Source organism: Panthera pardus, unplaced genomic scaffold (assembly GCF_024362965.1).
Source record: "Panthera pardus isolate Hobbes unplaced genomic scaffold, ASM2436296v1 HiC_scaffold_24, whole genome shotgun sequence".
Lineage (NCBI taxonomy): Eukaryota > Metazoa > Chordata > Mammalia > Carnivora > Felidae > Panthera > Panthera pardus.
This window is the reverse complement of record NW_026526810.1, coordinates 113978360-114005491: the sequence shown is the minus strand read 5'-3', so window position 1 is coordinate 114005491 and position 27132 is coordinate 113978360. Positions and strand designations below refer to the sequence as shown.

The window sequence follows — 27132 nt, the reverse complement described above, 5'->3', positions numbered from 1 at the left end:
TACAGGATCAATGCCAGTATACATCCCACTGTGGGAACCACAATAGTAATATAGGGGCCTTACCCACAGCTCATTTTACCTTTCCTTCCCCACTGGGAGCTTGGCTCAGACCCTACCAGTTGAATTTGGGTGCTTTTTCCCCCTTGAACTTATAAATCTAATAGGTCTGCATCGGTAATTATAGTGACAGCTATCCAAAGATTATGCCATTCCCCAGTGGAGACTGTGGAGTGCTGGATGCAGGGGGTAGGATACATGTGTATGGCCTTCAGTCCCCTTTAGGGAGAGGGAGACCTTGGTTTTTAATTATTTTATTTTATTTTATTTTATTTTATTTTATTTTATTTTATTTTATTTTATTTTATTGTTTTAACACAGCTGAGATTGTGGTAGAGGAGGAGGGATCATGGGACACAGGGAGAGAGTGGTTCTGAGCCACTAAGCAAGGCACATTTACTCTTGAGCACACAGCTCACCCAAGGAGCTTTCAATGTGTTCATTTTGCCCCAATTTTCTATATTGAATAGCAAGATCTCCTTACTGCTGGCACCACTTATGTAAGCTTTGGAGACTCCTTGATTCAGCAGCCATATGCATATTGCCTTTTGGCTGGGCCTGCTAGGCTTGCTGCCCCCTTGTCATGATTACATCTCTTTCTTATTTTGCCAGAAGAGTGAGCAGTAACCAAGGCAGCATTCAAACTGTTTCTTTCTCCATTCAGCCTCATTAATAGGTAAGATGGTGGGAGACTCTTACTACCTTCCTTGCCCACCACTTGGATAAGGGCATTTATTTACCAGATTCCATTCCCGGCTTATGGGGCCCTTGTCCTTTCTCTTACGGAAAGGTATGTCTCAGCATCTTATGCTTGTGACCACAGTCAGGGTCTGGGATTTTATTTTACCCAACTTGCAAACTAGTAAGTTAGCCTGTCATTGTTTTATGGATGCTGGCAGAAGACGAAGTACTGGGTCAGAGACAAAAGACTTTATTTTTCATGGCACAGCAAGCAGGATGAGAGCATCAGCAGGTGGGCATCTGTTCCTCTTGCTCCCAAATTCCCGTGTGATGCCATGGATCTGAATGAATGCCTGCACGTGCAGTGGGTTGCCTCACAGCTGAGGGATACTGAGCTTGGGGAATCCACTGTTTTATAACAAGCAGTAAACAAGAGTGCCCTCTGTCCCGGAGGAAGATGCTAACTCTTCTCTCAAGGTTGCCTTTCTGCAAACGTATCCTGAGAAATGGCCTGAGTGAAGAGCAGCCAGGACCTTGCATTCTTGGCATACCCAGCAAGGTCTGTAGGAGCAAGAGAGAGTCAGGGAGGATCGTCTCTCCCAACACAAACACACAATAAAAGCCAAGAAGAGATGTGAATGTTACTACTAGTTTTACTTGGGAAATTTTTAGTATATGTGCTGCCGAAGCGAGCACTACTTGGGAAATTTTTGAAGTAAAAATCTCATACCCCTTTGTCAATATGTTTCCAAACAGACCTCAACACTAACCAGAGGTGTTGGGGCAGTTTAAATAGTGCCCAGTTGGGACAGTTTATAAATGTATGGGATTTTATAGTCTACAGAGTTCTTTCACATGTTTTCTAAATTGAGTCCTAATACTTCCCTGTGAAGGGCACATAGCAGATATTATTGTCTTCATTGTGTAGAGAAAAACAGAGATCCAGAGAGGGTGGGTGATTTTGCCAGGTTGCACTGTTGGTAAGTGGTGGAACTGGGACTGATTTCTCTTCTTTCTGAAAATCCATTTTGTCACACTGCTCAGAAGTTACTTCTCTCTTTGACATCTCCATGCCACTGTTCTCACTTCGTGTCAAGCAGAGCGTTAAGCAAACAGATGCAGAAATAGATTTACTCTTCTGCCTTGCTATTGGACCCACTGAGTTAAAGAGAAAAAAAAAGAGCCCTACACTTTGGGGAAAAGCATGTTTTGCCCCTTACGTTGTAGGTTGGTAATAACTGCTTATGGAAGCTGTTCTGGGGATGGCTAGTCCCTAGAAAGCAACCGTTCTTCTGAGCTGCAGAGAGGAACTGACAGAAATAGCCAGGTTGTACCGGATTAACTGGGCTGCTTCCGTAAAGTCTTTGTGCAGGATGTGAAAAGGTCATATAGAAGAACAAGATCTCTGCATTGTGTTTAAAAGCTAACATATTAGAATCACTTATTTACTTGCTTAATAATTTGTGCAACGAGGATAGCTTCTAGGTAGGCTCTTAACTCAATTTTTATATACTGATAAGTTCATTATAATAAGCTCAGTGAGTTCATAGTCAGCAGGTTAGGTATCAGAGGGTTAACGGGTGGAATTAGACTCCTGTGACAACCAGTTTGTAGTCTTTTACTGTTCAATAGCCTCACGGTGTAGTTTGTAATAGCAATAGTAATCTGCTTTCTAGTAGCAAAGTAGTCTCGGAGTCAGAAGGTAACAGACTTGAGAGAAAACCCTTACCTCAAGCCTTTTTATTTTATAGGAAAACTCTGTTCTATTAAAATGAATAGAAGCTCAAGCTACAGAATAAGTATAGATTTCACTTAAATTTATAACTGGTTGGTAAATATTTGCTAACCTTTCTCAATCTATCTCAATAAAGGTTAATTATCAGTGTAATGTCTTTCTCCACTTACTTGTGTCAAAAAAAATTTTTTTAAGTAAGCTCTACCCCCAACATGGGGCTCAAACTCATGACCCCAAGATCAAGAGTTGCATACTCTACCAACTGAGCCAGCTACATGTCCCAACGTGTCAAAAAATTTTTAATCCATATTTTCTCATTAACTGATTAAAACTTATAGCCTTTGGTTTTAACTGTAATTTTAACAATGTTGTATTACGGCTATTTGGATTGTATGATAATTTAAAAATTCTCATTTCTCTGTCTATTTTTCCTTTAGTTGGGATGAGACTCACTTTGGAAAAATGGGAAGTTATTATATCAACCGTACCTTTTTCTTTGATGTACACCCACCTCTGGGGAAGGTAAGCAGTGTGATGCCTGACAGCTGTCTTCAAATGGTTGGAGCAGAGTCTCAATCTTGTATTTAATTCTTGGGTTTGTGGAAATTATGGAAAGAGCCTAAATGTCCATCAACTGATGAATGGATAAAGAAATTGTGGTTTATATACACAATGGAGTACTACGTGGCAATGAGAAAGAATGAAATATGGCCCTTTGTAGCAACATGGATGGAACTGGAGAGTGTGATGCTAAGTGAAATAAGTCATACAGAGAAAGACAGATAACATATGGTTTCACTCTTACGTGGATCCTGAGAAACTTAACAGAAACCCATGGGGGAGGGGAAGGAAAAAAAAAAGAGGTTAGAGTGGGAGAGAGCCAAAGCATAAGAGACTCTTAAAAACTGAGAACAAACTGAGGGTTGATGGGGGGTGGGAGGGAGGGGAGGGTGGGTGATGGGTATTGAGGAGGGCACCTTTTGGGATGAGCACTGGGTGTTGTATGGAAACCAATTTGACAATAAACTTCATATATTGAAAAAAAAATAATTCTTGGGTTTGTGGAAAGAAATCCCTGACATTCCAGTCCAGCTGCTTACATGGTAAATCTTTGGTGTTTTTAGGAGTCCTCTGGGCTCAGAAATGGGGAGGCAGTCCATCAACCAATGGATGGATATTTTAAAAATATGGTACAGCTAGCTATACAATGGAATATTATTCATCCATGAAAAGGAATGAAGTATTGATACATGCTACAACATAGATGAGTCTTGTAAACATTATGCCAAGTGAAAGATGTCAGACCCAAAAGGCCACATAGTATGATTCCATTTATATGAAATGTTCAGAATAGGCCAATCCACAGAAACAGAAACCAGATTAGTAGTTGCCAGGGTCTGGTGGGGAAGGACTGGAGGGTGACTGCAAATGGGTATGGGATTTCTTTTGGGGTGATGAAATGTTCTGGAATTAGGTGGAGGTGATGGTTACACAACCTTGTGAGTATGCTGAAAACCACTGAATTGTACACTTGAAAATGGTGAATCTTATGGTATATGGATTTTATCTCAATTCCAAAAACTAAAAGAAATGAAGAAAAGGAACATATTGCATAAAGCAGAGATTGCTTAGGGCAGCTGACTGTCTACAAGGGAGCACAACACCTTTCCCCCTCCCCACTCCCAGCATGCACATTCTTTGACCTATACCTCTCACATGTTTTACAATTAGAAATCCCACAATCCGAATTCATTTTAGTCTTTTAAAAACAACCACCTCTGAGAAAGCTAATGGATCAGCCTTTTCTTCCTAAATGAAGGCTGAGATCATTAGCACCAAGGGGACAGGAACTCGTCTGTTAGGAAGTTGGGGAGTCATCTTGGAGCATGGAGTACTTGGGGATGAAGGCATGGGTGAGGAGAGACAGGGGTGGTAGGCTGTGATAGGCAGGCTTAGGGGCGCAAGAGCACTGGGTAGGGGCCAGGGAGGGTTGGAGGGGGTGGTGGGATGGTGGCTTATTTCAAAATTAGCTCTGAGCCCACAGGGCACCTGGGTGGCTCGTCAGTTAAGCATCTGACTTCGACTCAGGTCATGATCTCATGGTTCGTGAATTCGAGCCCCACACTGGGCCCTGTGCTGACAGCTCAGAGCCTGGAGCCTGCTTTGGGTTCTGTGTCTCCCTCTCTCTGCCCCTCCCCTGCTTATGTTCTGTCTCTCTCTCAAAAATAAATATTAAATAAAAATTCAAAATTAGCTCTGAGCCCAGAGCCAGAGTGGAAAATATGCCTTGGGGCACCTGGGTGGCTCAGTTGATTAAGTGTCCAACTTCGGCTCAGGTTGTAATCTCGTGGTCTGTGGGTTCCAGCCCCGCATCAGGCTCTGTGCTGACAACTCAGAGCCTGGAACCTGCTTTGGATTCTTCTCTCCCTGTCTCTTTGTCCCACCCCCCCACCCCCCCATTTGCACTCTCTCTTTCTCTCAAAAATAAATAAACATTCAAAAAAGTTTTAAAAAAGAAAATATTATGCCTCTTTCTGTCTCCTTTTAAAGATAACAGCAATAAAAATCAGAGCAATTGAAAACTTAGTCTGTTTTAGTTATTTTCCATACATTATCTTATGTCATCCTCAGAATAAGCTATGAAGTAGATACCATTGTATCTCCATTTTGCCAGTGGGGAAACTGGGGCACAGGGAGGAAAAGAAGTTTGCCATAGGGAGGAAAGCTCCTAAGTGGCAGAGTCAAGGTTTAGGCTGGCTTAGTGTCTACTCTCAACTCTTCTACCACACTGCCTCATGAAACTGGCCTTGCCCCAGTACTCGGATGACATCTGTTACTACCATACAATTAAGCAGTGGAATGTGTTGAATGTTTGCACTGGGCTAGCAGTGGAGGAGATTTTTCCTAGGAGAGCCAGCACAATTTTCCAGCTGGGGACTGCCTGTGTGTTTTTGGAGTCCCCCAGTGCTAAGCACAGTGAAGCATGTGGAATATTGGTTGATTTGTTTTTACTTAAGCCCTCCTTGCTTCACATCTGGTCCCTGTGTGAAGGGAGAAATGTGAGGCTTCTTTCTAAACCACCCCTGCCCCACCGATTTATCTCCTGATGGTCCTGTGCTCTGCCTGGTTGAAAGAGAGTGATGAACACAGCAGCTTTCATAGGTTCTAAGGCCAAACCAGTCAAAGACTCAGAAAGCCCCTTGAAGTTGCAAATGGGAAGTTTTCTCCTGCAGTACTGAGGCTGATACCTGCTACTCCACACTGGCCCCCAGCCCTGGGTTAAAGAAAAATGCCTGCACGTAGTGAAAATTTTGATCTGCACAGAAGAAAGTAAAAGGTCACAAGCTACCTTTCCCCATATTTCTATTAGTTTCTTAAATGTTTTCTTAGAAATTCTTTATACAAATGTAAGTGTGTGTATATTTATACATATACACGAACAATTGACATGTATAAATCAGACCAGACTAAAATTGTTCAGCAACTTCTATTTTAAACATGATAGATCTTAACTTCTTTCCATGTTAGTACATAAAATGTGCTCCATTTTTAAAAAAATTTATTTAATTTATTTTTAATTTGATTATAGTTGACACACAATGTTACATTAGTTTCGGGTATACAACTTAGTGATTTGACAAGTTTATACATTATGCTGTGTTCACAAGTGTAGCTGTGGTGTTACACTGCTATTACAATATCATTGACTGTAGTCCTTATGCTGTGCTGTTTATTCCCATGATTTACTCGTTCCATAGATGGAAGCCTGTATCTCCTTCTCCCCTTCACTCATTTTGCCCATCCGTCACCCCGTTCCCTCTAGCAACTGCCAGTTTGTTCTCTGTATTTATCGGTCTGATTCTGTTTTTGTTTGTTCATTTTTTTTAGATTCCATTTATGAGTGGAATCATATGGTGTTTGTCTTCCTTAGTCTGATTTATTTCACTTAGCATAATACTTCCTGGGTGCATCCATGTTGTCTCAAATGGCATGATCTCATCCTTCCTTATGGCTGTTGCAGTCCATTCTTTTTAATGTTGTATATTATTCTATTATACAGATGTGCCATGAATTATTTTACCCGTCTTCAATTGGTGGGCATTTATGTTACTTCCAGTTTTCAGACATTACAAAAGATTTTGCAATGAACATCCTTGTACATTTATCTTTTCGTAATTATTTATGTAGGTGTATCTAAAAGTTTCTTAGGAGCCAAACTAAAGAGTCAAAGGATAGGCACACTTAAATTTGTGTTACTTATTGCTAAGTTCTTCTGCAAAAATATTATAGTGATATATACTCCTACCAACAGTGTCTGAGCGTTGTTTTCCCCGCACCATTGCCAGCGCTGGTATGATCATACTTTCAAAACATTGCCAATTTGAGAATGAAAAATGGTGTGTCACTGTTTTCATTTGCATGTCTTTATGAGTTGAGTTGAACATTTTCTTCGTATGTTAATTAGCCGTTATTATTTTGTTTTCTATGAATTTTCCCATTATTCTAGTAGGGTTTTTATTATTTTTATTATTATTATTATTATTATTGATTTGAACGAGTTAGTTAGAAAATTAGCTCAGGGCTACTTTTAACCTTAAGGGCTACCCTTTTAACTGTGAGGGAACTGGTGTTTGGCACAGTGCCAGCGTTTGACTTATTGCCCTGTCTCTAATCTTCCCAACCCCCTGCAAGGAAGGTTTTATTACTTGTAGCTCAGAGATATTAAGTGTTGTCTGCAATCAGAGAGCTGAGATGCAAACCATCTGTGCATTTCTTCACTCTAGCAGACCAGCCAAGCAGTCTGGGAATTTATACCAGCTCCAGGCGAATTTGTCTTCTGAAATCCCAGGTGGGAAGGGGCATCCATTTAATTGCCACCTGTTGGTTTTTGTCCATCTAGGTATTTGGATAGTTCCGTCTTTTCAATTCCTTCTCTTATTTTATATTAAATTAGTTATGTTAACTTCTGAGCCCTAGGATTCCTTTTTCTTTTCTTTCTTTCTTTTTTTTTTTTTTTTTTTTTTTTTAACAAGGCTTTATAATCATTTATAAGCATTTTGGCTTCTGTTCCTTGCCATGGAATTATAGAGAGTGGAACTGGTTAGAACTAAAGTAAAACAGGAGCTGGTTAGTGATCTAGACCCAGTGGTCCAGACCCACGAGCAGCGTCTCAGGGAGGGACTTTCTCAATACAGCCAATGTACTCTATCCTTCCACACAGCCTAACTGGGGCATAGGGGTCCAGCTAGGGCATTCTGGGGCTGTTAAAAATGCTTGGTATTTGCTGACACCTTTTAGGTCTTAGGAGCTTCTGATTGCTTGTGTGGAAACTAGACTTTTACACTGTCGATAGCCATGGAAAGATAGACATGAAGGAGCTGATCTTCTTGAACGTTTTGAAGGACTCACAAATCTCAGTCTTAGTATAATAGTTGATTTGTTCTGGTTTGGAACGTGCCAAGGTTGCCCTCCTTTGAAATATTACAAATAAGAGAAACTGGTCTCTGGCCTTTTTGTATTTTTTCCACTGGGACTTTTCTCCTCTGGGAAAGTCTGTCTGTCTTAGCATTCTTTTTTCCCTTCTGCCCATTCCTAGTATGTAACTCCTTGGCCACTTTTCTCCATCCTCATTCTGACTTGGAATCTCATTTCCCTTTCAGTGGATCGGTCTTTCAGGAATCAGCCCCTGCCAATGGCTTCCCCCATGAGCTGTCACATTTTATTTCATAGCAAATGAAAGAAGGCTGAACGAGAGAGCCCCTCACTGGCCTTGCCAGTGGGATTTTTCTTTGTGGGATTTTTCTTCCTAAATGTTCAATCTGCCCTATTCCCAAGAACTTGGCCTCAACACAAGAGAGGATTTGTTTCAAGCAAAGAGCTCTGTGGACAAACGATTCTTTGCTCTGCAACAGCTGCAGGAGAAAATGTCACATTGGCAACTCCTGTGGACAGTTGTCAAGGGAAACCAAGTCTGGGTGCAGCTGGAGGGAAATTCAGGGGACAGAGGAATCTTAAAAGTCTCTCATCATCTTTTTGTTTGTTCTCCTTCTCTCCTCAGATGCTGATAGGTCTTGCTGGCTACCTGAGTGGGTATGATGGTACTTTTTTGTTCCAGAAGCCCGGGGATAAATATGAGCATCACAACTACATGGGAATGAGAGGAGTAAGGCTTCCTGACTTGCTCTAGACTGAACCCCGGGGCCACACTCAGAACATAATAATTGGAAGCCCTGGAGGGTAGCAAGTGTAGACAGAGGGACTTTATGTGGCAGTGGAAGGGAGGATGATTGGACCCACATCCTGTAGTAGATATTCAGGCATAGAGATTCAGAACTGGGTAAGTAAGAAGGGAAGGGAGGCTGCAGATAATACCGAGATTGCATAGGTAGGAGCAAACACACAGTGTCACCTATTGCCCAGCCCATGTGAGGCTTCAGATGTTGAGTTAGAGAGTAACCTAGGACCCAGGCAGCCAGGAGTCTCCTGCAGCCCTGACATTGGCCTCAGCACATTGACACGCTACACATCATCCCTCTCCATGGCCACAACTGCTAGAGTACTGCCTACCTCTGAGGACCCTTCTTAAGATTTTAGCATCTTTACACCCCTGCCATCAGGCCCCTGCTTCTTTCCCTGTGAAGGGTTCAGGCACCCAAAAGGGGTTTTCCAGTCTTTTAGGGAGGCTATATGTTTGTCCCCAGTCCCAGCACCAGCCTTGATGAAGCATGGCCAGGCCTAAATACCCAACTCTGTGGGGACCCTTATCTGTAGCTAAATGAAACCTGCAAAATCTGACCTCTGACATGGAGCTTTCAAACAGGTTGCATTTATTTACAAGCTCCTTAAGGAGCTCAAAACGCTTTGGATAAATGCTATATGCTTATTTGGGCTAACTATTGGATGATTTGCATGGTCATACCATATTAAACAAGGTTTTCCCCTACCCTCAAGTTCACATTCTTAAGTGATTCTGTGTCCTCCTAGTGACTTTTGAACATCACATAGCGTACGTAATTGGATATAGGTCTGACTCACTATGGACTTACTGTGGAAATTGAGAAGGCCAAATATAACAGCCTTGTATTCTTTCACACTAGGATACATTGCTTTCTATTGATAAAAAGTGGCAACCAAGATGTAAGAGTTTCCATTCCCCCAGCTTGTCTATTTACTTTTGATGGACAGGGTAGGGAGTTGGAGAGAAGGCTGGTGGTTCCAAACAAAAAACAAAACAAAACAAAACAAAACAAAACAAAACAAAACACAGCTCTCCAGATACTTAAGTGTCAGGTAATCTTTTTTCCAGAATCAAAATGCAACCTGTAGATTAAAGAGTGATTTCTGGTGTGATCGAAGAAGAGAGCCAAGGGAGAAATAACAAAAATAACATTAGAGTTCTCTAGAATATGAAAACACCTTAGAGAAGTCTTTCTCAACTTGCACCTGCAGTTTTGTAATAGAAGCTGATGTTTATTGAGTACCTTGTGTGTGCTACTAAAACTAGCTCATTTAATCTCCAGAGAAAACCTTATGAGGTAGGAACCCTTATTTTTCACATTGCACAGATAGGGAGGCTGAGATTCAGAGATACACTAGTTCAAGGTCACAGCTGGCAGTTGATGGGGCAGTCCAGCTTCGGAGTCCCCTACTTGAAACCACTGTGCCATCCTGCCCACACCTACTTGGCTGAACTTTGCTGATTTCATATCAGTGTTCAAGTTGGTGCTCAGTAGGCACATGAATGTTGCTTGATATGACGATTCACTGTCACAGCAGCCCTTTCTTATTTATAGATATTCCAGGTGATTTCAGGTCACCAAGTCACGCCTGCATCAAAGTCCTCCATTTTAAGTTTTTTTTAAATGTTTATTTATTTTTTGAGACAGAGAGAGACAGAGCATGAATGGGGGAGGGTCAGAGAGAGAGACACACAGAATCTGAAGCAGGCTCCAGGCTCCGAGCTGTCAGCACAGAGCCTGACACAGGGCTTGAACTCACGGACTGTGAGATCATGACCTGAGCCAAAGTCGGATGCTTAACCGACTGAGCCACCCAGGCGCCCCAAAGTCCTTCATTTTAAACATTAGTTTGTACCAAGTCAAGTAGGTCTCTGATACTTAGCTTAGTTGGCTGTTTGACTGCTTCTCTTTTCCTTCCATAGTTCTGTGCTTTCCTTGGTTCCTTGCTGGTCCCCTTTGCCTACCTCATTGTATTGGAGCTGTCCAAGTCCCTCCCAGCAGCACTGCTCACTGCTGCCCTTCTCACCTTTGGTAAGTTGTCTTATACCATATTTCTTAGGAAATTGACTGCCACAGTATGAATATAGTTAGAAATCAATATATTTAAGGATCCTATCCGTGGGCCCAGTAACTTTAGGATTGGGTGAAGTATTACAAATCTTATTTTCTTCACCAGTAATATTTACATATATGAATAGTTGTATGTAGCAAGCCTTTATATTATTAGAGGAGAGAGCTCGCATACATAATCCCAAGGAATAGGTTACCTCCAAGTTATCCACATTTGACTTTGGTGTAGATAAGAAGATAAATTTGTGTGTGTGCGTGTGTGCATTTATGTACTTGAAGGAGGCTTATGATTCTAGTTCTGCTTCTCTCAGGTTACTATAAGTTCGCATTCGGTAACTGATTTCAACTGAATGCAAGTACAGATGTCTCAGAAGTAGCTGGGTGGCAGGAGATAGCAAAATGAGAACTTAAATATTTTCTGTGGCTATTTCTCACATGGATAAATGAGAGCCGATCCACAGAAATTGATCCTGTGCTGTTCTTGTTTTTGTGAAAGTGAGTTCATGACTTCATAGAACTTACATTTAAAGAAGTCCAGGCCAGGTTAGGTGGGTATTTCATGCGTGAATCTGGCTTTGTTCTGACAGATATGTTGCAAGATTATAGGGCCTTTCTATAGAGGATTATGTCTTTGATTTCCTTTTTCAGTTATTCACCCATTCAGCATTTATTCTTTTTTCGTTCCATAACTATTTTTCAAACATCTCCTCTGTGCCATGCCATTTTTTTTGGCCTCAGAGGGTATGCTGATGAGACACTTTGCTGTCATGAAGCTAACCTTCAAGTGGCGCAGATGATAAATAAGCAAGTAAATTAGTAAGTCTGAAATGTAACAGCTTCAACAATGGTGCGATGTAGAAAATAGAGTGGTATAAGGGAGAGAGTAATGGGGAGGGATTCTGTTGTAGGTAGGGTGGCCAGTGAGCAGCTCCCTGAGGAGGTGACCTCCTTGAGCAGAGACCTGAGTGAAGCAGAAGATTAACCCATGGAGAGATCTGAGGGAAAAGTGTTCAGGCAGAGGGAACGGCATGTTCAGTGGTCCTGGTACAAGGCAGCACTTAGTGGTTTCAGGGAACAGTAAGGAGGCCAGTGTGGCCATAGTGGAGTCTGTGAGGCAGAGAGTGCTGGGAGAGGAGGTTGCACAGGGAGGGAGACCGTGCCGGCTTTGGCAGCTGTCATGAGGGGTTGCTTAGTCTGAGTGAGATGGCAAGACTTTGAAGGCTTTAAGCAGGGGCTTGATGTAATGAAATTTTGTTTTAAAAACGATACTTTGGTGCCTGTGTGGAGGATCAGCTCCCAACAGAGACTTCATGTAAATCCTAAGACTCTACCCTAGGTATAGGTAGTTTGCGGTTACATAAGCAGGGCGGCAGAATTCCCCGTTTGCTGGTGGAAATGAGGAAGAGCCCTCGTCTCACGACTGCTCCGTCTGATTGAATGACATGGTCCTTTCTTGGGTCATGGGTCTGAAAGCAGTGTGAGATACAGTTTCCTACTCCTGGGCTTCGGTGTACCCCAAAGCTGTGGCCTTCCACCTCCCTGGTGACTCAGTGGCTTATCTGGTCTTCACTGCATAAATGCTTACATGCAATTAAGTGTAAGGGGCACTATTTCTTATTGTTGGGGTGTTTGGTTCTCAGAGGGGCCCATCTCTGATTTCTACATTTTTGACCACTGAGCTCGTGTTTTTCAGACACAGGATGCCTCACTCTGTCCCAGTACATCCTCCTTGACCCCATCTTGATGTTCTTCATCATGGCTGCTATGCTGAGCATGGTCAAGTACAACTCCTGTGCCAACAGGTCAGAAACACCATCTTTTCAGGGGTTGGCATGGGGGTGGGGTCAGAAGCTGTGGAAGCTCCAAAATTTCTATAATGGCCAGAGACAGGGTAGATGCCTTCAGGACTTGTCTTAAAGCTGAACTTAAGGCAAGCATACTTTTTTTTTTTTTTTTTTAGAACTTAGATTGCCCATTTTAGATCATAAAAATATATTTTAAAATGTTTTCTATGTATTTTTGCCTTACATGAGATTAAGAAAATGTCAGTTGTCTTTTTTAAGAGTATTATTATTATTTTTACAATGGGGGTAGATTTGGGTAGGGGTTTGTGGATATCATGGAGGAGTCCTAATGCCTTCCCCCACCCCACCATTTCCTTTCCTTTCCTTTCCTTTCCTTTCCTTTCCTTTTCTTTTCTTTTCTTTTCTTTTCTTTTCTTTTCTTTCTTTCTTTTCTTTCTTTCTTTCTTTCTTTCTTTCTTTCTTTCTTTCTTTCTTTCTTTTTCTTTCTTTTTAAATATATGAAATTTATTGTCAAATTGGTTTCCATACAATGCCCAGTGCTCATCCCAACAGGTGCCCTCCTCAATACCCATCACCCACACTCCCCTCCCTCCCACCCCCCCATCAGCCCTCAGTTTGTTCTCAGTTTTTAAGAGTCTCTTATGTTTTGGCTCTCTCCCACTCTAACCTCTTTTTTTTTTAACCCCACCATTTTCTAAGCCACCCCTTGGCACCAAAGATGGTTAGGAGATCCCAGGGCATTTCTTTATCTTTATTCTTTATCTTTTCTTCTTTATCTTTCACATTCTCTGTCCCAGAGGGGAGGGCATCAGGACATAAGCTGCCTGGGAACTATTTGTGTCTCTACCCTCAGTGGTTGCATCCAGTCCCAACCTACCAATGGGAATAACATATATAAAGTTTGACTTAAATGATCCATACCCATCAAGAGGACTGGTCAGTTCTGGAGCTGTTCTAGAGGGTCTGGTCTTCCTCTAGAATAGTCTTTTCCAGATCATCCTTCTGCCCCTAGAGAGTAGAGTAGGTTATTCATTCTATTCAAACCAAAAGAGCTGACTTTAACTAGGCTTTTCCAGGAGTCAACTTGGTTTCACCATGGCCAGGCTCATTAAATTATATTATGCTAATAAAGCCGGATCCGGTGACTACCATCTCCCTGTGGTTTTGGGTTATCTTCTCCTTCTACCACATACACTTCTACCTGCCATTTCTTGAATACATACTATGTGCCAGGTTACTGTGTGAGGAGCTGGAGGTACAGAGGTACACAGGTCTCGCAGTTAAGGAACCTTCACTCTGGCTGGGGAGGCAGCCAGCTAATCAGAAAATCACAGCACAGAGTGCTGTAAGTATGACAAACCTTGGAAGCGACTGCCGGGGTTAGGACCATGCTCCATCCACCACTTGCTGGCTGTACTGCTTACCCTCTCTGTACCTCGGTTTTCTCCTGTGTGAAAAGAAGATAATAATATCTACCTCCATGTGCTTATAGTGAAGGTTAAAGAGTTTATACGTATAAAGTACTTGGAACAGCACCTGACACATAGTAAGCACTCAGTAATTGCTGGCTTTTCAAGGTCCACAGGTGACACCAAGGAGATGGCTGACTGAATCAGTGGGATTCTCTGGATTTTCTTTTTCTTTCTTCTTGACTGGTCACTACTAAAGAATAAGCCTGCTTACTTTGAAAGCTATGACCCCTCTCCCCAGAAAAATATCCTCCTCACTGTCGCATGGCTTCCTGCATGTGACCACGTCCTCCTTGGAGCCAAGTCATGGTCCCCTGAGGTTAGAGGCCCTCAAGAAGGATGGCAGGCACAGCCTCTCAGAGTCACAGAACCTCTGCCCTTCCCCACTATAGCTGTTGCTTTTGAGTTTGGTCCCAGCTGCCAAACTGAACTCTGTGTCTTGTTGGTTTTCAGGCCCTTCTCTGCCCCCTGGTGGTTCTGGCTCAGCCTGACTGGCATTAATCTGGCTGGTGCTTTAGGGGTCAAGTTTGTTGGCCTCTTTATCATCCTGCAAGTGGGGTGGAACACCATTTCAGACCTTTGGCACCTGTTTGGAGACCTCAGTCTTTCAGTGGTGAGAACTCAAGTGCTTGTAGAAATGTCATTGCTCCGTGGTGTTGCTCAGCAGAGCCAGGGGCCTTTCTCTGCCTTTGGTGCAGGTGATGGAGTGACTGTATTCTGGGCCCGAGGTGGGATCCATCTGGCCACTGTCCATAGGCAGCGTGACAGCAGAAAGTAGGCCATGGCTGAGAAGCTGGAGAGGTGTAAAGGGAGAGGATGAACTAACATCCTTGGAATTTTCTTTTGGCATTTGTTTCTGCGATATTTTTCAAATACTCTACAAACTATCTAGCCAGGGGATTCTGTCCAGCTGGGCTCATGCCAAATATATGGCAGACGCTGGCTGCATGGGATGTTAGGTCAGTTGGGTAGGATGACTTTCTGAACTCACAATTTTTTTTTTCTCACCCAGGGTCTCCAGATTTGGAGGCCAATAAGGGCCTTTAGAGTTTATTACTTTAGAGTTTATTAGCTGATTCTGTGCCAAGCACTGTGCAAAATGCTTTAGTTTATTATCTCATTTACCTCCCATAACAGTCCTATGAAGTAGGTAGTTATTACCTTCTCCTTACAAGTGAGGAAATCAAGACCTAGAGAGGTAATTATGTCCCCAAGACCATACAAGAGTAAAACGTAGATCTACGATTCAGACTTAGGGGAAGCTGATTCCAGGCCTGAACTACTTTGCTATAATGCTTCTCCATCACCTCTGAGCCAAAGTTCCAAGTTCATTTATTCATTCAGAAAATACAGACAGACTCCCCTTTAAGTGTGAAGCATGGAATGTGCAGATGAATAAAATAAGGATTCCTGTTCTCCAGAGACAATGGAGAGAGAAATAATTAAACAGGCAATTACTCCAGCCAAAAAGTGCTGTGAGAGCACAGAGGAGGGTATGAGCCCAGGTCATGTGGTCCAGGAAGGCTTCTGGGAGGAGGCTGAGACCTGATGTTAAGATAAGGAGCAATTATGTGTGTGATGGGTGGGGCTGGCATAGTACTGGAAGCACGGTGACCGTGCAGAGGGGACTAATGAGTGATGAGGCTGAAGATGCACGCAGTGTCTTGGTGTTGGCACAGTGCTGGGCTGAGGTCCTGGGTGAGGGCCCGGGCAGGTAGCAGAGGGCTGGCCCATGTTCAACCCCCTGCAGTGCTTAGGTGGTGGGGTGTTATGAAAAGGCTAGGGTTTCCACATACTCTTTCTCGTTGGCTGTTAGTTTTTCCATCTTTTATGATTTTGATTGATACGTAAAAACCCATGTATAATGTGCATATAAGGTATAAGGTAGAATAAAGCCCCATTTGCCCAGCACCCCTCACTGGCTCTGTTTGCAGGTGACCGTGGGAAAACACCTGACTGCTCGCATCCTGTGCCTCATAGTGCTGCCCCTGACTCTCTACACAGCCACTTACGCTGTTCACTTCATGGTGCTGAACAAAAGGTACAGCAGAGCCTTTCTAGCCTCTCGCTTATAGTCTTCCTCTTGCCTCTAAGCCCATGGTGGGGAGAGGGGGGGCATGTGATCTCCTGGGTCTGTGGTTGGGATATTAAAGAGACGGATAGGTTTTACCTGTTTGTTTCCTCCTATGTTCTATCTTCTGGGTATCCAGAGGGCTCAGAAAAGCAAGCACCCTGACCTGAAGGAAGAGGAGAATTTCCTAATAGCCAAGCTTCCCCTTATCCCTAAACAGAGTCCCTATGTTTAACAGGGATGGGCCAGAGTAAGTCGTGTGGTTGGAGGATAATTATCACAGCAACACCGGCAGCAGCTCCCATTTAATAAGTAGATACTAAATGTCAGCATTTTGTACATATTATTTCAATCACGATCATTTTTGAGTTCTTTGATTTTTTTTAAATAACCCAATTTATAAATGAGGAATTGAGGCTAAACAAAGTGAGGTGCTTCTGAAGATCACCTCACTAGCAAGTGGCTGAGTTGGGATTTGGACCCCTATGTCTCCACCTCCATTATTTGTGTCATTCCCATGATACCACATCACCACTCCATTGTAATTCTCTTAAATTTTTTTTTTTTAACATTTATTTATTTTTGAGACAGAGAGAGACAGAGCATGAACGGGGGAGGGGCAGAGAGAGAGGGAGACACAGAATCGGAAGCAGGCTCCAGGCTCTGAGCCATCAGCCCAGAGCCCGACGCGGGGCTCGAACTCGCGGACCGCGAGATGGTGACCTGAGCTGAAGTCGGACGCTTAACCGACTGAACCACCCAGGCGCCCCTCTCTTAAACCGATTGTACAGAACTCTTCCTAGGGTTCCCGGGAAATTGCAGTTTCCCTCCATGAACTTGTCTCTCTTCTCCTTTCCCCACAGTGGTCCTGGTGATGGCTTCTTCAGTTCTGCCTTCCAGGCCCGGCTTTCAGGCAACAACCTTCATAATGCTTCCATCCCTGAACGTGAGTATCTCTTGGCCTTTATGAAAGTAGAAGGGCAGAAGCCTTTCTGGAGAGGTGAATTGGAAAAGACATGTATGATAGCTTGAGTTATTTTAGCCTATAGATGGTGAACTGGGAGAAAGATCCAGTTAGATCTGGTACAGGCAGGCACTCAAGAGAGTGACTAGGGACACAGGGTGGAGAAAGACACCCTGAGTAGCGAGCTCTTTGCTGCTAAAGAATGACTTATTTGTGACTGTGGAAGCATCCAAGTCAGCTCTGTGGGAAGCCAGCCAGAGAGAATCTGGTGAAAGGGCAAGGCTGTCCAGTGCTAGTGGTCAGTTTCCACCATGGTATCCTGTGGCTCACATCCATCCAGTTATTCACAGATCAGAACTGAGCACATGTTTGCCACATTGGAGGCTGTAGATAGACGCCCTCCAGAGGATAGGATCTGGTGACTGTATGTGTTAAATATATAAAGAGGGAACACAGAGCTATGTGAATTGAAGGGTGCAAGAGATCACTTCTGCTAGAGGGTTGGAGGGCATCATGGGCTCATAGACTGAGTTGCCTTGGAGTCAGTCTCTGGAAGAATGGGTAGATTTGAATGGGTGGAAAGGGAGGAGAGGGCATATAGGGCATAGGGGATAGCATGATCAAGGCCAAGAACAGGACACAACATAAGGCACAGATTATCCACAGAGAAGGATTGGAAGATCAGGCTGAAAGGATAAGTTGGGCCCAGGTTATGAGGGTTTGAAACATTTGGGTGTTTGACTTCATAAACAGACATTGGAGATTCAGTGGGGGCCTTTGAGTAGGGAAGAGGACAGGAAGGCTGTGCTATAGGGAGGTGACACTGATGACAAAGTATAGGATGGCTAGGGACGGGGGGGAATTGGAGGCAGAGGATACCCCCTGGACTTGAGCTGGGCGTCATGGCAGCAGCCGTAGGAGTAGGGCCGATGGGCATGTAGAGGGGAGATCGGACATGGAAAGAGAAGGAAAGATGTCACTGAGGACTTGAGCCCAGGTAATTGTCTCTTGGAGGCATGACTGTCTTTTAGTCTCTCCAGTGCTTTGTACAGTGCCTAGAACACAGGGGGCCCACCAAGACCATGGATAGAATGAGAGATTGGAAAGCAGGTTAAAAATTGGTTTAGAAAGACAAACATTGAGTTCTGCTGTAGAGAGTTTGAGACGTTTGGAGAAATCCATGCAATGGGGCCAGTGGGCTTGGAGCTGATGCTTTCAAAGCAGAAATCAGCCAACTAAAGGAGTAATTGATACTGTGACAGTGGCCAATGTCTGTACGGAAACTGTAGAAAGAGAAAGAGAACAGGGTTGAAGTCAGGTCACCGGGGAATGCAGGAAGAAGGGGGTTAGGAAAGTCTGTAGAGGACAGTCCATGAGGGAGTGTGAATTGAAAAGGGAGAACAGAGCATTTCAAGAAGCAAAGATGGTCATCAGTGTATAGGGCTGCTTATGTTAGCCTGAGTGAGAACATAGAAAAATGGAGTTGTGGGGTTTAGCAGATTCCTACCCGGTATTTAAAAGGCTTAGATCAGCTGTGATCTCTTCCATCGAGCCAGACTCTTCTTATTCTTTGGATGAGAATTCATCCTACTCTGCTCTGGGCTCCCCCAATGTCACATGTTGTTACTCCTTTACTGGAGCATTTGCCCATTGTCCTGTGTTGATTAGTGTGTATAGCCACCTTCCCCAAGACTGGGCCCTCCCAGGGCCACAGCCAGGCCTCCTCCAGCTTTGGATCCACTGTGTAATTGGCACAAAGGAAGAATGAACAAAGGAAGATGGGAGTAGCCTATCACTGGCAGAGTGAGACCTGTGTCAGTGGACGGGGGTTGGCAGGGCAGCCAGATTACAAGGGACTGAGAAGAGGGACAGTAAGAAGGAAAAGAGGCTTCTCAGTAATCCAGGGCCTGCAGGGAGAGGGGATGTTCTTGGGTAAACTATTTACTCTGTTTTTTTGGTTTTTTTTTTTTTTTCAATTCAGAGCTAAAAAGAAAAACAACGAACACCGTTGAACTTTATTATATAGTATTAGATTCAAAAGACACAAAAGGATTTCGCAAAAGTAAACATTTTTTAAAATTATTTATTTATTATTTTAAAAATATAATTTATTGTCAGATTGGCTTACATACAACACCCAGTGCTCATCCTGACAAGTGCCCTCCTCAGTGCCCGTCACCCATTCCCCCGCCCCCATCCCCCTGTTCGTTCTCTGTATTTAAGAGTCTCTTGTGGTTTGCCTCCCTCCCTCTCTGTTTATAACAAATTTTTCCCCTTCTCTTCCCCCATGGTCTTCTGTTAAGTTTCTCAAGATCCAAAGTGAAAATTATCTTAACAGTCTATCATAACATTATACCTATCTTGAAGAATATTCTAGGTAGGACATGAAATGTCTTCTTCTTTATTCTGTTGATTGTATGTATAGACTTTGACTGAAGGACAGTCTGTTTCTAATCTTTTGCTGTTAGAAATAGTGCTTTGATTATTATAGTGCACTGTTAATACCAGCTGCTTCTGAAGTCCTGAGGAGGGAAGGGGGGTGAGGGCACTGGTAAGACCCTGTAGCGAACTCCCACTTGAGTTGATGAAATTGGAGGGTAACTTCGCATCCTGCTTTAGGTGGTCGCGGGGCCAGTGGAGTCTGTTAAAGGGTCGGTGAGTTCTTTGGCTTCAGGGGCTCCTCCCAGTCAGGGGCAGTCGAGCCACTGTGCCTGCTCACACCCTTCACTGTCTTCCTTCCTCCCAGATCTGGCCTATGGCTCTGTGATCACCGTGAAGAACCTGCGGATGGCCATCGGCTATCTCCACTCCCACAGGCACCTCTACCCCGAGGGCATTGGCGCCCGCCAGCAGCAGGTCAGAGAGCCTTTTGTATTGCAGCAATACCAGAGTGTTTCCCGTGACTGAACCCGCTGTTCTTTCTTGCCCCACTGTCCTTTACCTTCGTTGTTGTTTTCCCCACTTGAAACAGGCTTCCTCCTGCACCCTCCTGCTCTTTCCTCTAGCTAGCTCCAGCTTCCTGAGACTTAGCGTAGGTGTTCCCTCTGATTACCATGACCCACCTCCACTCGATACTGTGGTAGGTGCCTCTCGCATGAGAGGCTTGCCTGGCATGCTTTGTAAGCCTATGTGATAACTCTCTCCACATTGAGTTGTGAGTGCTTCCTTCCGTCTCTCTGCTATTTGATGGCCACTTCCTGATGGTGCAAGCACCTAGCACAGTGCCTGGCATGCCATGGATGATGAGTCAAGTATTGTGGTTACAAACACAGACCTGGGAACCAGACTAGATTATCTGGGTTTGAATCCTGGTTCCACTAGAATATGACTTTGAGCAAGTTACTTAACCTTTCTGTGCTTCAGTATCCTCATCTTTAAACTGGGGAAAATAAATAGTGCCTTTCTCCATCATGGCGTTGCTGTGTAGGTTAAAAGTACGAGATAATATGTGTGACATGCACACTGGGGGATTAGCCACGACTATTACCTGAGTGAGTGACACTGTGTCCATGTCAGGGTGTCGGGTGTGGCTGTGGTGGACAGTGCCTGAGAGGGAGGAGCAGGATGTCGGGAGAGTTTGGGGAGGCCAGGTTGTGTAAAGGCCTTCCATGTTACAGTAGATTTGATTTTGTTCTGTGGACACTGGTGAGGCGTTGAGATTTATTAAGGCATGATAATATGTGATTAGATTTTTAGGTTAGAAAGGTAACTCCAGCAGGAGGGTAATGGATTGAAAGGAAGAGCAGACTGGAGGCAAGGAACCAGTTAGGGCGCAATAATCATGACAGAGGATGATGAATGGAGGCAAAGACCATGGATAGAGGTGGGAATTGATTCAGGAAACACTTTACAGGTCAAGTGTTAGAGCCCCCAAACTGGTGGCTGTCAGGGATGAGCTATGTCTAAGTCTGTAGGTTGGTCAAGGTGTGTGTGTGATAATGCTATTTCACCATAGTCAGAAATGGAGGAGGAAGAATAGCTCTGGAGATGACTTTCCTTTGTGTATTTTAGGTTGTGGGCTTGTCTTCAGGAAGGAGATCTGAGTGTGTAGCACATGGGTGTCAGCAACACAGAAGGATGTGTGGCATTGCCCAAAAAAGGTGTGCAGAGGGAGGAGAGCCAGCGAAGGAGCCCTAGGGAGCAGCAATACTTAGGCAGTGGTAAGAGGTGCTCCCAGGGGCACTAGTAGAAGAGGCTGAGAAGGAAGTTGTGAACAGGGAGGGTGGAGGAGAGTACAGGACAGACAGTGTCCCCAGGAGGAGGGGTGGTCAGCAGCTCAGGTGCTGTAAAGGCCTCAGAGAAGGTGAGGGCTAAGAAAGAGGTCTTTGGATGGCAGTAAAGGGCCTCGTAACTAACTGAGATCACTTCTGAAAAGTGGTGGGGCCAGAAGTCTCAGCCACAGGGACGGGGAGTGGAGGGGAGGGGAGGTGTGCAGGCTCCAGGGCAGGCTGTTGTTCTGAGAAGCTGGGAGTGACATTTCTCTTCTTGAAAAATGACCAGTATCTTTACTTTGCAAAAAAGTTTTGCTTTTCAAAATTCCTTATTATTATTTCCTTAATTTACTAGTGTACCAGAAAGTTGACCCAGAGTGTTGGGTGTTAGTATCAGTTTCTCATTCCTGATTCTCCATTTGTTTCTAGCACTTTAGAACCCACTGGAGAGCTTTTAAAACATTCTGATGCCTGGGCACCGCACAGCACCTCTGACTCCATTAATCTGGGATGGAGCCCATTCGTTGTGCCTTTGTTTTGGTTTGAGGCTCTCCAGAAGAGTCATTATGTACAGTCAGGGCAGAAAACCATAGCTCACCCTTCTATGGGGAGCTGCCGCTATCTTGTACAAGGTAAAGTTACAGATATGGTGGCCAGGAACGTCTACACTGCACAGAGGGAGAGAAGGACCCTGTCATGCTAGTCCTAGGGTTACACAGTTGTGGCCCATACATGGAGGTGTGATGTCATGATGGTGGTGTGGAGAGAGCATGTGGGGGCCAAGGAGTGGACGAGTCTGGTTCTGTCATGCCCTAATCACACTAAGCCTTTCTGAGCCTGTTTCTTCATCTGCCAACTGGGGGATTGGACTAAATCACCTCTAGTGACCCTCACTGCCCTGGGATTTAATGTCTTGTCAACAACTCTAAGTGTCCATTTTTAAATATTAAAAAAAAAAGTTTTTTTTAATGTTTTATTTATTTTTAAGAGAGAGAGAGAGAAAGACAGAATGAAAATAGGGGAGGGGCAGAGAGAGAGGGAGACACAGAATCCAAAGCAGGCTCCAGGCTTTGAGCTGTCAGCACAGAGCCCGGGTACAGGGCTTGAACTCATGTTCTGCGAGATCATAACCTGAGCCGCAGTCAGACACTTAATTGACTGAGTCACCCAGGCACCCCTAAATATTTTTAAAGTATAACATTTATAAAATTGAACAATATAGAAAAGTAAAAAACAAAACCAAAACACCCCCAAAAGACAAAAGCTACACATAATTCTGGAAGATCAGTTTTTATCCACATGACTTGATGCACAACATTCTGTTGTTAGAGGACACCAGTGTTTCTTGGAGACCTCGTGTTATTGAAAAATGCATTGTAAAAACAAATGTTTGAATGGGAAAAAGAGGCCGTGGACTATACTCACAATAAAGAAGAAATTTTTCTTACAGGAATTTTACTAATAATAGTTTTTATTTAAAAAAATACACAGAGTACACACACATAACCACCAGAAAAATCTTAAGATCCATAAGCAAATCTAAGGTGGACTCTGTATATCTGTGTTCAGGAGTATGGACTTACTTTCTCTATGGCTGCCGAAATATTTTAGTTTCTTGTATATTCTTAATACCATTAGTCCTAATTTTTTTTCCTGAGAATGTAAAAGCCAACAAAACAAATTGGCCATAATACATGCATATTTTTTTCCTTAAATGCTAATTCCAAATCTCTTTGCAAGTAAATCAGTCATGTTTTGTCCAATTGGAGTTATAAAAACTCACTTTGTAAGTATTTCTGTTGTTTCTGGGTATTTATGTTCTTGTTTACATAATTGGCATAATTGTTTGTTAGATGGTCTCTATCCTGGGAGCATTGGAATTAGCTGCCTTGGTTTGAATCATGTCTCTCCACTGATAGACTGTGGTGACCTTGAACAAATTACTTAACCTTAGTTTCCTTATAATTAAGGTGGGGATAACCAAAGTACCTATAGCATGGAGATAAGACGTGCCTGGTGCTTAGAATAGTACCTAGGGATAAATGGCAGCCATTTTCAGCATCAGCATTTTATAAGCCTTTTCCTATGCTGGTAAAAAATGCTCAGAGACGTTTCCTGTGGCTGTGTAATATTCTGTCCTGGGACATACCATCATGTTAACTATTCCTCTAGTGACATTTATACTGTTTTCAAATTTTTGCTGTTAGATTCATCACAGTGTTACAGGCATGTTCACATGCATACATACACATTTAATTTTTAAAAAATCAGTGTATATAGGATGACTATGGGCTAAAACTTCAGGCTTCTAGGATGAGATCTTTATGGAGCTTTTTAGTTTCATTTGGCCACTTTCTAGAAAATATAGCATGAATTTTTCATTTAGAAAGTTTGAGGCATGGTCTTAATTACTTTTTTTTTTAAGGTGTTTTTTTGTTTTGTTTTTTTTTTGAGAGAGAGAGTGTGTACATGTGAGGGAGGAGAAGAGAGAGAGGGAAAGAGAATGCCATGCAGGCTCTGTGCTGCAGAGCCTGATGTGGAGGTTGAACCCACGAGCAGTGAGATCATAATCTGAGCGGAAATCACAAGTTGGACACCTAATAGACTGAGCCACCCAGGCATCCCTTAATTACTTCTTAAAATGCACTAAATCCTCTTTGTGTGCTGGAGACTATGTTATACAAGGTATCATGGCTCCTCCTCTAGGTGGCTGAAACTTTAAAGACAAGATGCAGAAAGATATGAAGGGACAAATCAAAAAGGCTGTTGTGGGAGAAACCTCTAAATGCAGATGGAAGGAGAGAATCTTACCAGTGTTACTTCTGAACCCCATTGGGAAACATGGCCCCTCGGGTCAGCAGCTCGGGATTCTGAAAGAGGCTTAGGCAATGTTGATTTGTTGTTGATTGTCCTGTGGCTGTGCTGATAGTGATGGTATTCTCCCCCCTACCTCCTCCCACCCCTTCCCCTCAGGTCACCACCTATTTGCACAAGGACTACAACAATCTGTGGATTATCAAGAAACATAATACAAATGCAGGTAATACGGTAGGGAACTGAGTGATGTCTCTTGTGTTATTGCTCACTCTGAGCCATTTTTAACATTTCTCTCATGCCTTCAAATGGTACAGAGGTAGGCTCTCCTGATCATTCTTGGGCAATACCTTTACTGAGGTCAATTATCCTTTCAACAGTTATTTATTGAGCACCTACTATGTTCCAAGCACTGCAGTCAACATAGGAGATAAGCAGTGAGCAAGACGGATAAGATCTCACTCTTGGCAGCTGTCATTTTGAAGCTAGAGAGCGGGGCCAAGGCTCAGGCTTAATCCAGAACTGGTTGCCTGGACTTGCTGCCAGGGGCTGGTCGAGTAGCCCCAACTGAGGGCACATGGTAGCTGCTGTCCTTCCTAATTGAGAGCACACCAAGCCTTGCAGACCCCAGCATATGGTGCAGCTCAAGTTGTCTTGATCTGAGGGCCTGTGGCTGGGCTCGTCTAGCCTGGTGCTTAGCCCCTCACTCAGTACCTGCTGGCCTGCCCCTGATTGGCCTGGGCAGAGCTGCTCTGAAGCACACTTAATGGGCTCTCAGGACTTTGACTTGGGCTATATCTGGATCTTTCTTTGGTCAGTGATCTAGCTACCTGCAGGCTGTGCCTTCTGCTACAGCTAGAAAGAGAACAGAGGGCATCTCCTGCTCACCTTCTGAGCCCCTGCTGATTGTCCTATGTCACAGGCGTTCTCTGTGACTCCTCAGTAAACACCACCTGGCTCAGCCTGTCTTGAGTCAGCTGCTCCTGAGCGTTTGTGTGGCAGTGGGCGGCTATTCATCTAAACTCACCTTCTTTGTTCCTTTCCCCACCTCTTCTTGCTGTGGTCTTGAGACTAGAAATGTGGCACACACAACCACTGTTTTTGCCTCCTACTCCTCAGTGATATATGTTGTGACACCACTGGTCAGAGTCTGTTTCTATCCCTTTATAGTACTAGTATTGATTGTTTTCATCCAACAGGATAAACATAAGTGGTCTATCACAATGAGGGGTTATAAGGCAAGACCTCTTTCTTTTTATTTTTATTTTTTTTTATTAGATTTATTAATTTTTGAGAGAGAGTGAGACAGAGCGTGAGCGGGGGAGGGGCAGATAGAGAAGGAGACACCGAATCCGAAGCAGTCTCCAGGCTCTGAACAAGCATTCAGCACAGAGCCCGACGCGGGGCTCAAACCCACGAACCGTGAGATCATGACCTGAGCCGAAGTCAGACACTTAACTGACTGAGCCACCCAGGCGCCCCAAGACCTCTTTACTTCTAAAGCTATGTGGGCATCGACCAAATCCTTGAACATCTAGGATCTGTTATTCGTTGTAGCTTCTAGATTAGGGTGGTTGCATTTCACCTAGGCAACTGAGGCTTTGTGTGAGGACAGAGAGGTATAAGCACTTTGGGAAGTGGGGGTCGTATATACTGAGGTCTTTGTGTTCTTTTGATAGTTTATTTGTTTCTAAGAATTTATCCATTTCTTCTAGGTTGTCTAATTTGTTGGCATATAGTTTTTTAAAATAATACTCTCATATGATGATTGATACTTCTGTGGTTCAGTTGTTATTTCTCCTCTCTCATTTGTGATTTTATTTATTTAGGTCTCTGTGTTCTTGATGGCTGTAAATGTCCCCACCCCGCCAAATCCATGTGAGCTGAAACTTCCTTATTCCCTCCCCATTGACTTATTTTGTCACTTTGCTGATTAATCTTTTTCAGAGACTTTGAAGTCCACAGACGAATGGGCATCTCTACACTTGAATTCTCTATTTCTCTTGAGAGGCAGTGATTTGTTCTGGCACATTTCTCTTTCCTGACCTTGAGTGTCAGTGTCTCACTGTCTGGGACAGAAGTTTGCAAAGATCCTTTTGTGTTGCTGATTACTGCCAGCAACTTTGCCATTGTCACTGCCTTGCTAGACCTGATTGCTCTTGGCTTCTGGAAGATGTGGCCCCTTTCTTTTGTTACCTCATCATTTTCTTTGCCTCACACTTAGCAGGTTTTTGCCAGAGACAAGATAATGACTGGCAAAATTTGTAGGTTTAACATTGGATTCTGAGGAAAGCTGGGCATATGGTCGTTTACATGGAATTAATTTTTGGAATACTATATTTTTACTACTAAAAGGAAAATATTATTATTTGCCTTCTCAGCTTAAAAATCTTCCTGTGGGGGCTTCGGTACCTGTCAGATACAGGCCTGTCCTTCACTGTCTGGCCCTACTTGTTCACACCCTCACCTGTTCTCACTGTCTTTCCCGCCCACTCTCCCACTCATATGAAACCATTTACCATTGATCAAAAGTGTTTTGTTCTTTCATACAACTGTGCCCCACTTGTTCACCTGACAAAATTCTCCCCTCCTTGAAGAGTCTTTTCAAGCATTTCTCTGAGACAGTGAGGGGCCCTTTCTCTTTGTTCTCCCAGCACTCTATCTGTACCTCTAACATATACCATATTGTACCATAACTCTTTACCTGTAGGCCCTCAATTGGCACTAATGAGTGAATGATTTCAGATATCAGTGATTGTTTCTTCTCGGCAGATCCCCTAGACCCTTCATTACCAGTGGAGTTTGTAAGACATGGAGACATCATTCGGCTAGAACACAAAGAGTAAGTAAATTTGCTGTCTGGGATGAATGAGTGGTATGGGCACCAAAGGTAGAGAGTTCTTTTAAGCTGGAAATAAACAGAAGTCAGATTGGATGAGGCTCTAGTAAATAGAACAAGGCTGCTGTGCTAGAATGGGAGAGCCATTTTATGAAGGCTGATCAAACAAGCAGGCCA

At 43.6% G+C, this 27132-nt stretch overlaps 1 protein-coding gene across 3 annotated transcripts in view; it reads left to right on the top strand.

The window, feature by feature from the left end:
* Positions 1-27132, top strand: part of POMT2 (protein O-mannosyltransferase 2) — a 44220-nt gene that overhangs the window by 3133 nt on the left and 13955 nt on the right. The window contains exons 1-11 of one of the 3 annotated variants that reach the window (XM_019427304.2): positions 402-733; positions 2911-2995; positions 8532-8636; positions 10635-10743; positions 12476-12584; positions 14510-14669; positions 15991-16097; positions 16991-17073; positions 19838-19947; positions 24276-24342; positions 26889-26958. In XM_019427304.2, coding sequence (XP_019282849.2) covers positions 2936-2995; positions 8532-8636; positions 10635-10743; positions 12476-12584; positions 14510-14669; positions 15991-16097; positions 16991-17073; positions 19838-19947; positions 24276-24342; positions 26889-26958 — 980 coding nt within the window. In that variant the 5' untranslated portion in view covers positions 402-733; positions 2911-2935. Of the gene's footprint in view, positions 1-401; positions 734-2910; positions 2996-8531; positions 8637-10634; positions 10744-12475; positions 12585-14509; positions 14670-15990; positions 16098-16990; positions 17074-19837; positions 19948-24275; positions 24343-26888; positions 26959-27132 lie in introns of those variants that run through there. The other 2 variants (XM_019427302.2, XM_019427305.2) reach the window with 2 other exon arrangements.